The sequence below is a fragment of the Notothenia rossii genome (genome assembly GCF_949606895.1).
Source record: "Notothenia rossii genome assembly, chromosome: 8".
Classification (NCBI taxonomy): domain Eukaryota; kingdom Metazoa; phylum Chordata; class Actinopteri; order Perciformes; family Nototheniidae; genus Notothenia; species Notothenia rossii.
In genome coordinates this window covers 64,716,725-64,728,871 of record NC_136906.1, presented here as the reverse complement: position 1 = coordinate 64,728,871, position 12,147 = coordinate 64,716,725, and the positions used below count along the sequence as shown (strand labels likewise).

Below are 12,147 nucleotides of genomic sequence, written 5' to 3'. Positions count from 1 at the left end.
CTAAGGTGAGAAAGGAGAAATAAGGACAACAGGGACGCGAGAGGAAGAAAAAAATAATGAGCCACTCACCAGGTCTACACAGGGATCATCAATGAGTTCCTGATAAAAGGGGCTGCAGCCTTGTCTCTGCAGGTTAGAGTTCTCGCACCCCCCATCCTCACTGGAGGTTCCTGCGCCGTGACCCTGAGGAGCCATCAAAACATCATTAAACGTTACCAACATGCCCACAGCACTGTCATTTCTCACTGTCCCACAGCTCACATCCTCTCCGTTTTCCCTCTGCTTTTTTTCTTCGAAACCTACGACTACGAGACGGCCCTCACAAATCGACCGGAGACTCCATCAATCTCCGGCAGGGCGACCACCGGGCTAGTCCAGCCGCCGGCGAACAACCAGATATTGAAATATCCAACAGGCGGGCTAATTAATTATGCAAGATATGAGTTCTTGATTGGTTGTTTTTTGGATGAGGCCGACGAAGACTGTGAGATATGGGGCAGGGGCAGACAGCTACAGTAAATGACACACACACAGTCGCACACACACACGCACTGTGCAGCTAGGGAACAAGTGGGGTAAAATGGAGGCATAAAGCGAATATATGGGCAGTCATTGCTCTGTTCTTGCAGGCTGCTTGATCATGTCTTTACAGCAGGGGTTCTCAACATTTTGCAACTAAACTACTTGATAACATTTTTGAGGAACACTTTGTCACATACTTGAAATTCAATACGCAACATGTTTAAAAAAAAAATAAAGGAAAACATCTCCTCACCTTAATGCGTAAGAGCTTTAGATGGCACAGGGCTGTTTTCAGCATCACTTTATAAATATTAAAAAAAAGGGATCCATTTTGTGCAACGTAAGCTAGCTAACGCGGTCTCTACCCGATTACACACTGTGATTGGCATGAGGATTATCAAATTACCTTGAAATAATACATTTGAATTTATCTATTAAATTCTTGGGAATTCTTGAGCACATTCATCTTTGTAAATAATCAAAAAATAATAATAATTCATCTAAACACTTGGCATCTGCAGCAGATCAATTGGAGTTTTAAATCCACCAGTTCAGAAATACTGTTTTTAAGCACGCTACCGTTTAGGCATCCAAGATCACACAAAAGTCAATACAACACATAACAAAAACACCACATCAACACCCACATGATGTTAGTTCACTCATTAGAGACTTTATTGCCTAGCTTACCACATTTTACCACTTAAGTCAATAAAAACAAAGTGTTCTTACGTGCACGAGGAGGTTGAGTGAGTCCTTCCACCAGCGGTGGTCACTGACTGCGGTCAGCACGGCCTTGGTAGTCAGTCCTGTGGTGGTCAGCACCCTCATGGTCTTAGCTGTGGTCCTGTGCAGGAGGTCCCCTGCCGTCCCCACGGAGGAGCCCCCCGAGGAGGAAACCCCAGAGGAGGAGCAGGCCTGGGGCCAAAAACACAACAGCCAGGTTATTCTAGTGTGCAACTCGAGTGTGACTGCAGCAGCAGGGTCTCTGCTCATCCTGTATTAGCAGAGATGGCTAAAGTACACACAGCAGAGATGGCAAAAGTGCACACATCCTTCACTCAATTAGAAGTACAGACATATTCAACAGGTCCCTGCTGCAGTCTGTAGTCCCCACATGTTTTAAACACTCCACCATCGTTCCTGTCCCCAACAAGACAAAAATCACCAGCCTCAACGACTACCGCCCAGTAGCACTCACCTCCATCATGATGAAGTGCTTTGAGCGGTTAGTCAAAACCTTCATCACCTCCTCCCTCCCTGACTCTCTAGACCCCCTGCAGTTTGCCTAGAGAGCAAACAGGTCCACAGACAACGCCATAGCCCTAACCCTCCACACTGCCCTATCACACCTGGACCAGAGGAACACTTATGTGAGAATGCTGTTCATTGATTACAGTTCAGTATTCAATACCATTGTGCCCTCCAAGCTGGTCATCAAGCTCAGAGACCTCGGGCTCAACAGCGCCCTCTGTGACTGGATCCTGAACTTCCTGACGGGCAGACCCCAGGCAGTGCGGGTGGGAAACATCACATCCTCCACCCTGATCCTCAACACCGGAGCCTCTTAAGGCTGCGTGCTCAGCCCTCTCCTCTACTGCCTGTTCACTCATGACTGCGTGGCCACACACAGCTCCAACACCATCGTGAAGTTTGCTGACGACACGAACGTCATCGGCCAGAACACCGACGGCGACGAGACGGCGTACAGAGAGGAGGTTGAAAACCTGACATCTTGGTGCCAGGATAACAACCTCCATCTCAACGTCAGCAAAACCATGGAGCTGATTGTGGATTACAGGAAGCAGCAGAGAGAGGGACACGCTCCCATCGCGGGACAGTTTCATCCCACAGGCAATAAGACTGTTAAACACCTGAACTGTTGAAACAACATCCCTAATATTCATCTGGCAACTACTTAAAAATTATTTTTAAATTATTTGTCTATTTACCTATACATCCTATTGCATTATTGCACTTTTTTTTAAAACTATTTTTCTTTTTTTATTACTATATACTATTTACTTGCACTATATTTTTTCTGTTTATCTGTGTTTTGTGTTGCACTGTTGGAGAAGTGACACAAGATTGTCATCGGCATAACTACACTGTAGCTATGTTCGTATGTATGAATAAATAAAGAACCTTGAGATACTCGTGTTTAAAAATTATGACTAAACTTCTTTACTCAAGTAAAAATAAAGAAGTATGGGCTTCGAAATGTACTTAAGTAAAAGGTACCCATAACTACCAACTGTTTTATAGAACTAACCTCCCTTTATATCAATAGAACAATAATGTCATTGTTAGCTAAGGAATGTTTCCATGCTGAACAACGGCAACATGACAACGTTTTCATTGGTCACTCTTCTTTAGAGAAGACCAGGAAATGTTGGACACATGGATCGTGTTAAAATCAATAGGCACGCAATGACTTTAAATAATAATGATCAAGCCACCAAACACAGATTAAAACTAAAGTAACAAACCTGTTTTGAAAATGTAAGAAGTAAAAGTAAAAAGTCATAGTGGAGTAAAGTACTGATAACAGAAAAATGTACTGAAGTACAGTAACAAAGTATTATTTTGTACTCCACTACTTCCCACCTCTGTGTGTTAGGATCCTCAGGATACTTTTTCCCCCCTTGAAAAATAAAAAAACAGCTCAAAGGAGTTCTATGATCGCAACATCTGTATTGTTCTATTACACCAAAGGATACATTTGAAGCTGAAGACTCTTGAGTATCAGTGTGGTATTAGATATGGTTGTCCTCTGTTTTTTATTAGGGACTTGAGCGGAGCACTTCAATAGGCATCCGTTTGTTTGTGCACTGGGTGAGGGAATTACAATATGCACTGTTCAGGCAGCACAGAGCCCTCCAAGCCCTGCATGAGTCGTGCAGTGAGTACCTATTTAGAAAATGTGCAAAAAGGTTGTCTAGTGCTACGTTAGTGTCGGGATGATTCATTACACAAGTAACATTTTTACTAGTGACTAACATTAGATTCTAAGGTAAGATACTTTCAAACAGGGATTAATCATTGAAACAAAACCAATTGCTTTCTTTTCTTGAAGCAAAAGTTTGACATTTTGGGAAATATGCTTTTTTGCTCTTTAGCGTAGAGTTAGATGAAATAGATACTGCTCATTTGTCTTTACAATATAAGGCTACAGCCTGCAGTCAGTTAGCTTAGCTTAACATACAGACTGGTGGTTGGAAGAAACAGTTAATATGGCCATGTCCAAAGGTAACACAATTCGCCTACAAGCACCTCTAAAACTCACTATAACCAAAGTGTAAAAATGTCCAATATACTGTTTTATATAGCTGGTGTGCTGGACTATTTAAAACCTCCTGGAATCTCTGCAGGTTTCCTGGCCCCCAGCCTAGAAATAGTCTGGCACAAAAGCCTCCATAAAACGTCAATTTGCTGTTTTAACACTTAGATTGTGGTATAGACTAAATAAATGGAAAACACTGGTTCAATTAGTAAGTTAAGAGCTGCTGTTAGGTGAATTTTGTTATCTCTGCACCGAGTCAATCGTCTGCTGGCAAGAGTGGTATCAATGTTCTTATCTAAAAAAGTTTTCATCAACCTTTAAATCAACACAAATTAACCAATGACTGAATGTGCATTGTACTCTAAATTGCATTCTTGGGGTTTTTGAAAGTGCGCCACCAGTTTTCACGGTATGCTGGTTATTGCACAAAAGGATTTTAAAACCAAATTTAGAGGGCCAGTGGGCCGGGCCGAATCGTTTAGTGCCTTTCATCAATACTTTATTTGACAGGGGATTGAGAGTCAGGGAATAAATGGAATCCAGACACACATATATTTAAGATGTTTGTAAAAAAAAAAAAAAAAATCCCCTACGGATCCACATCTAGGGCGTAAATACACAAAAGTGAGGTGTAGGGACATCAATACAACGATAAAATGACAACAGACAGTTTCAAATGAGCAACCATCAAGGCACAACAAGGGGATGCTATGCAAGTCATGAAACATTAACACCCACTCAAGGCATCATAAAGCTGGCGGTGCTGAAGGGGAGGCATAAATAAACCACGCAGGCAAGGCAACCTTAACACTAGATTTATACCTCATCAAATATGGAGCAATAGGATAACACACAAACTGGAGAAAAGCAGAGAGACACGCCCGCACAGGAAGAGTAGAAGAGGCATCTACAACTCAGACAAAGAGCTATTAGTTTAACAAACAGGGGAAATAATATGGGGAAACGCACACCTTCACAGAGTCTGTCTCGTCAGCCTCTCCTCGTCCACCCTCAGTAACAACAGGCTCCAGTTGATAGTTAACTGCCTGGTACAAAACCTAGAGGACAGAAATTGGGAGGAAGAAGGAAAACAAAAGAGGAGACTTGTTATATCATTATTAGACAACCTGTTATTTTAGCAGAGCAATCACATAGGATGGTGGATCAATTGGATTGTGGGTATACCTGCAACGAATGAAAGGCAGGAAGCACAATGGGGAAACTTTCAACCCAGAATTGTACTTCTTGCGACAATGAAGTGTTCAGTATTTGTTGTATTTTACAAGTCATTGTTTGATATGCAATAGATTCATTCAAATTACGATTTCAATAATCAGCCATTAGTGTTAATAATTATGGTTTGACTGTTGACCGGGTCAATTTGCATGTTATGGATATTTGTTTTTTCATCTTATAATTTTCAAATTTTTAGATGCTCACTTTTAAGGATGTACATATTGTGAAATGCAAAGTCGATACCAATGTTTAACTTGACAATTTAAACGATGGCGACATTTTTGTTGTTTTTCCTTTTGTTATTTACTCCCCTTTTGTGCCAGGGAAACAAAGAAAAGACGCCCTTCCTTACACTATCTCTTCGAATAGGCACAGATTTAAATACACACATTTATAAAATAACCTTTAAAATAACTTTCAACATGAGGAATATTTTTAAATAACAAATGAATTAAAAGTATTTTGCAGCCGATACAAAACAAACATTTAAATAAAATAAACGTGAGCCATCACAAAATTGGTGCGACACACCAGGAAAACCTCCTCCACTGCCATCAGCTCCTCTAGAAATACATGTACTATAAGGATTCCCGCTGTTTTATAAAAAGCCATATTGGCCATGCCATAATGAAAGGGAGAGAGTGACCTGTGTTTGCAGGTCACTGGAGGCAGCCAGCAGGCCGTGGATGTTGTCGGGGGGGCAGTGGGTGAGGGAAAAGGCTAAAAGCTCCTGCCGGGCCTCCAGATCTCCATAGCCCTCACACTGACCCAGCAGACTGCACACGTCCCACGCTGGACTGTAACCTGAGGGAGAGACAGGTGGAGGGAGGGTGAGGTAAGGGTAAGAGTGGAGAGGAGAAAGAAGATGATGAAAGTGCAGGAGATAACAGCAACAAAATGAATCAATAAAAATGCCGTGCAGCAGGAGCAGACGAAGCACAGTCTAAGGTCAAATCATCAAATATAAACACATTTATTGACTCAGTTTACACACACAAATATGACCCAGTATGGCTAAGCAGGAGTCCTTTTCATATTCTATTAGAGTCCTTCCATCCCCCCTGAATCCTATCAGATAGACTGACCGTAAAGACAGGCTAGGTTAACACATTCTGTATGAAAACACAAAAGCAGTGGATATACTGTTGTGCTTTTGATACAGAAGAATGTATCCTTTGTAGCCCTAATTCACGTTTAGGTCTAAAGCATGTTTCCTGCCTGGTGCATTGTTCTACATTTGTTGCAGATTCATCACAGTCAAAAAGCCAGCCTGACTACATTCTTACAAACCGATTCAATTATTTCCACTGCGTCGCAGACAGAGAACACCGGCGCTTATCTGATTACACCCTCCCTTCTCAGAACACCACACTATGTCCCCTTCCTCTGCACTGTGGGAAGACTCAGTGAAATTATATTCGCTTTAATTTGTACGTGACGTAACACGATACTGGGTCAGACAAAATATCATTATCGCAGTGACCGCTTTGAATCCCCTACGGAGAAGCAGGCGGTTTGGATTGGAATATTGTTGTGATGTTTTCGAGTTGATTATTGTTGTTGTGCATGCATAGACACAAAGTTACTCAACCTACATTTTTGGCCAGCCATAGATGGATGGAAGCATGTTGTTGTGAAGTGTTTGATACGGCAAACCATTATTGGCACCAAATATTAAACACATAAAAGAGCTCAAACACATGTTTCTGAACATATTTGGCATGGTGTTGTTTTTTGCATTCTCTGTAAGCCATGGCCTTTTATTGTATAAACATTTGGCAAACACTGCTTATGGAAACGCCTTCAAAACCATCTTCAGATACCTAAACCTCTACTAAGAACGAAATAAATGCCAAACACTCTCATTATTTGTAATTAATATGTCAACCCTGGCAGAGTGTACTTGTCTGCACACAAATAATTGTTATAATTGACTATAACTGACATTTTGGTTGCATTTACTTCACTTTTACTTCTGCACAAGTTGTTTGGATAATGAAGGTGGGGGTATACTCGAAATAAACAATGTCTAGCCACATCTTTCCAAAAGGTCTTTGATTCAATTATAATTCAGATGGGGACAGAGTTCCACATTTTTGGACAGTGTTTCCTGGAAAGCATGAACAGTGGTGCAGTTGTTTGTACAAACAAGAAGAAAGGTTCAAAAGAAGTAGCTTTTTATCGCTGCGTTAAGTGGGTGTGACAGGCAGATTGTTGGTTTCGGAATTTCTTAGAAAAACTGTCAGATGCGTACTCCCAAATTCAGTGAGAATGGTTTGCAGTAAAGATGTTTCAGATGCTGTTTGACCATCTGACAAGCACTCTGTTTGAAGAGAACTGTCACATTGAAAGGTTGACGGCTCATGCTGTTTGCCCCGTTTGATTCTATGGTCTGTCTAAAAGTATCATCACTTTTCAAGATGTCATCTTTGACATTGTGAGTAAAATGGTATCAGAGCAAACAGTGTCAACTTAAAATGTTAAAACAGGGATGATGCATTATTACCAGCAACTGTAGATAAGATAGCTCCGAATGTTGCAGTGTTTCCCCTAGCATTGCCTTGGAGGGGCGCTCCACCCCGCCAACGGAGCCCCGCCAACGGAGCCCCGCCAACGGAGCCCCGCACCCCCCCTGAAATTCAAGGTGTTTTAAAAAAAGAAAGAATAAAAATGTAATAATTTTTTTTTTTTATATTACAGTAATATAGCACCAAATTGCAACTAATCTAGTTTAGTGTTTTTGACCCTAAGAAACACTGACGCATTAATCAATAACAATAATCCACAGCTCATCTCTCTGCTCCAAAGGATTTAAAAAATATATATCCCAATGCCCCCCCCCCCCCCGCTCAGGCAGCACCCCCCCAAAGCAGTAAACCTAGGGGAATCACTGTCTTGTGTAAAGGAAACTAACTGTGTTACAAGTCTGTGTGTATTTATTTCTAATACATCATTCAGGTTTGACATTGAATACAATTTTGGAATGTAATACTTCCGAGCAAATTACAGTTTATATAAAAAGGAAATCTTGAGTACGTAATATCAGAGCAATCAAATCTGACTGTGTAGTCAATGATAATCATATTTTCCAATTATGAGCAACAGCAGAGCACCGCCGCATTTCTTTGGCATAAAGAAAGAACCTCTAAATTGGCACAAGCAAAGGTTGTGAAACTGCAAAAGAAGAACTTATAAAAGGGATGACAAAAAGTAGAAGGTAAAATAAATCTTCATGACACTGAATCTGGCGGAGCTCAGTCGCCATGATGTTAGAATTCAAGCAAATTTGGCAGATAATCAGTGATAAATGTCCGTAAAGTTTGCAACAAACAAGAAAAAAGGAAGGCTAGAGGAAGGTTCACATTAGATTTTTCGACAGGCTTAAATGCACTTTGTTTCTTCTGTCTACTAAATGCTTGTATCAAGTTTTCCAATGCCATCTACATACCTGCAGCCATGAGGTCCTGACAATGGATGAAGGCCGCCTTGAAGTCCAGACACTGGAGGGCCTGCTCGGCCAGCAAGGTCAGAACCTGGCCTTTCCTCACGTCCTTATCACCACCTACACACACACAGATATACATTTATCAACTTATAAACATGAAAGTGAGTTTTTAAAGGTCCCCTATTATACTATTTTTCATTACTTTATTATAGATCTCAGATATATACAAACATGTCTCTGAAGTGTTTGACTCCAAATACCAAACAGATCATTGTAGCATCCCATAAACCTCTCTGTTTCAGCCCTGTTTCCAAAGTGCTGATTCTCTGTCTGTAACTTTAGATGAAAATAAGGAGCCACTCCCCACGCCCCTCTGAGAGATATTTGGTTAAAAAGAACACAATGGTGCTCTAGGAGGAGATTCAGGTGATAAGGTGGGGGGTGGGGATTACCTTGGTTAGTTATTGGCTAATGGTTACACAAGCCAAAAATCGTTATGACATCATAAAGTGGCCAAAATCTGATCAGCTCATTTTTAGACAGGTTTTTATATAAATAGATCAAGACAAAAAGTGAACGAATCTTTTTTCCTGAAACTTTCAGAATCTCTTAACGCAGAGGGGACACATGTTTATGTATAAAAAACAGGAAAAAGTGATTTTGCATAATAGGAGACCTTTAAAATATATTTCTTTAATCTTGACAAATGTCAAAGCTAACACACTTAAAAATCTTGTTATACTGAGCAACACGTACATCATCTGGTTGAATAAACCTCTTCATTAAGTCTCCATCCGACTACAAACACAGGGTTGGGTGTCTATGTGTATTAGCTAGCATGGCAGAACTTCATATTAATCCGCCATAAATGATGTTATTGGCAAGTCTGAAAGAGGGGGAGTATGAAAAAATACAACCCTGCCGTCTTGCCAAGACAGGAAAATAAATCTAGGTTTGATATCTTAATGTTGGTGGGATGGTTGGTGGTGTTAGCATTCAGGTGGCCAGCTCAGGACAATATTTGATCTTAGGTTAAGTTCAGTAAACAAAAAGGGACGATCAAAAGAGGCAAAGCTAAAACAGGACTTCTGAACAAAACTGCAGATCAAAGAACGTGGGAGGAGATGAAGAAATTAGATGGGCCCGGATTGGTCTGTGTGTGTGTGTGTGTGTGTGTGTGTGTGTGTGTGTGTGTGTGTGTGTGTGTGTGTGTGTGTGTGTGTGTGTGTGTGTGTGTGTGTGTGTGTGTGTGTGTGTTGAGTGAGTGACAGAGAGAAATGTGGTGTTTACTGCAAGGAGGAAAGAGGTGTTGGTCACATTTTTTCAGGGTGACTGGTGAAAGGGTGTCTTCAAAAGCCGTCGAGACCACAATATAGAGAGTGTGTGTGTGTGTGTGTGTGTGTGTGTGTGTGTGTGTGTGTGTGTGTGTGTGTGTGTGTGTGTGTGTGTGTGTGTGTGTGTGTGTGTGTGTGTGTGTGTGTGTGTGTGTGTGTGTGTGTGTGTGTGTGTGTGTGTGTGTGTGTGTGTTCTTTCAGACAAAATGCTTTTATCAAGACACTCTCCGGCATTTATTTTGAGTCGATCAAATCAGACATCTTGGGAATGCAATTGAAGCCTTTACCTGTCGTTCATGGGCCAATCAAAGGCGGGAATGGATGAAAACGGTGAGAAATGTCAGAAAAACAACAAAGAAAGACTAAATCAATAAGCTCTGACTGCAAAATTAACTCCCTGAGGCTTTTCACTGGAACACCAGGATCCTCACTGAGTCAGCAGCAAAATGTAATTCTCATTTCAAATATCATAATTATTGATTAATTCAGACAATAACAACTTTTTTTCTTAGCTCTACCCAGTAAAAGGGAATGATTTACGGAGCATTTTCTGTATACCAAGCAGGGAACCCAAAGCCTTAGGGTTTTTCCCCGGTGTGCTGGTGATACCTGCATTAAATATTCACCAAAGAGCCCTGGAGCTATGCGCCCTTCAAAAGCTTCCCCCCCTGCATTTATTTATTTAAAAATGTGTTTATTCCTCTTCTCATCTCCCTCTGCCTCTTTTTTTTCAGAAGCCACACAGTGAGAGCTGCCTGCTGACTAAAAGTGAGCAGCACAAACACAGAGGAGCCGGTTAACAGGTTTCCTTTAGCGGGGGACGGGACTCAAAGAGCAAGCCACGAGTAAAGAGATGGAGGACAGAAGAAAGGGGGAAGAAGCGCACATGGATAGACTGACAGATGCAGAAATGGCTTGTTTTCTTGAAGGGAAGACAGATGAAACAAACATGGAGACACAGAGAGAGAAAGACAGACACACAGCGATGCCTGGGACAATTGCGAGCGCGAGGAGTAAAAGGTTGATCTCAAACTTTCCCGCATGTCAGTGTCATGTGCTGGCTGTATTTGTTTGAGTCGATCCCAATAAACAAAAAGGAAAAAAATATAAATATTTGTTTTACTTCCTAATTTTTAACAAATAATTTCAAATACTGAATTTAAGCTATGACCAGTGATGAACGTCGGGGTACTTCCAGGAAACCTGTCAACGCAGCAGTAAAGCTCAATGACTGCTAGAGACAGGCCCCAAAGATAAACATTCAGTTTTGCATGGAGGGTGACAAACTGAAAATGATGTGTTGCAAAATGTAGCACCACTTCCGTTTAGGGTGAACAGGTGTCCTGCTTTGTGCGGGACTGCACAGCATATTTATAATTGAATTAGAAGGGACTAACTGACAACACTGCACATTTGGTGAGATTATGAGCATCTTGGCCAAAGTTACATGTTCAAAATCCTGCAGCCATACAACACCAGCTCTGGCACATTTAGAATTAGATTTTTTTCACCGGCTCAGAGTCAATTGCTTCTGTTTGGTCAAACAAGAAGGTAATAACTAACACCAGTGTGGTCTTTGTGAGATTATGACAAACCTGGCTGAAGTTACAGGTTGGGGGCCAAATCTGGCAGCAATAACACCGGCTCTGGCAGATTTAAAAGCCCCCTGCCATTTTATACACCATGAATCCAGAGTAAAATGCTTTTGTTGCTTAAACTAAAGGAGAATAACTCATTTTGGTGTGATACTGTACTGCAGTCTGTAATCCCTAATAGGAGATATGAAAGCTACATAAGAAAATGTATGAAAAATAAATGAAAAATGTGTCCAAAATATCAAACCACAGGCAGCAGTCAAATGTAAACATGTTTTGATTACGGAAATGTGCTTATTGTGGTTTCAGAACACACAGACAAACGTGAGATTGATGATATGACGATATGACTTTAATTGAACTGTTTGACAACTTAAATACCAAGATTTATTCAGCCTCTGTCAGCTGTAAAATTGGTTCAAGATCACATGGGGAGATAAAAAGTTCCAAAATTGGGTGCCTCGATTGTCTGAACAAGAAAAAATTAAAAATAAGATATACCTGGTTGACGGGACTCGTATTTAATAATATTTTCTGCAAAACTTGATATGCTTTTGGGAACAATAACTGGAATTTGGGCTAAAATGAGGACAGAAAGATAACAAATGGGAAGCATTGTGAACTTCAATGTGTTGGTATTTATGGATGATGTGCCTTTTCAGAAACAACATCTATCTATCTATCCATCCATCCTGCTCTCAGAGAGTCAGATAGTCTTGTGTACAGATATGA

General features: G+C 40.9%; 1 protein-coding gene across 1 annotated transcript in view; it reads right to left on the bottom strand.

Annotated features, from left to right (window-relative positions):
* Positions 1-12,147, bottom strand: part of nbas (NBAS subunit of NRZ tethering complex) — a 184,705-nt gene that overhangs the window by 94,200 nt on the left and 78,358 nt on the right. The window contains exons 33-37 of the mRNA XM_079645282.1: positions 8,490-8,603; positions 5,688-5,845; positions 4,777-4,863; positions 1,255-1,440; positions 70-183 (exon numbers count right to left, since the gene is read on the bottom strand). Coding sequence (XP_079501408.1) covers positions 70-183; positions 1,255-1,440; positions 4,777-4,863; positions 5,688-5,845; positions 8,490-8,603 — 659 coding nt within the window. The remainder of the gene's footprint in view (positions 1-69; positions 184-1,254; positions 1,441-4,776; positions 4,864-5,687; positions 5,846-8,489; positions 8,604-12,147) is intronic.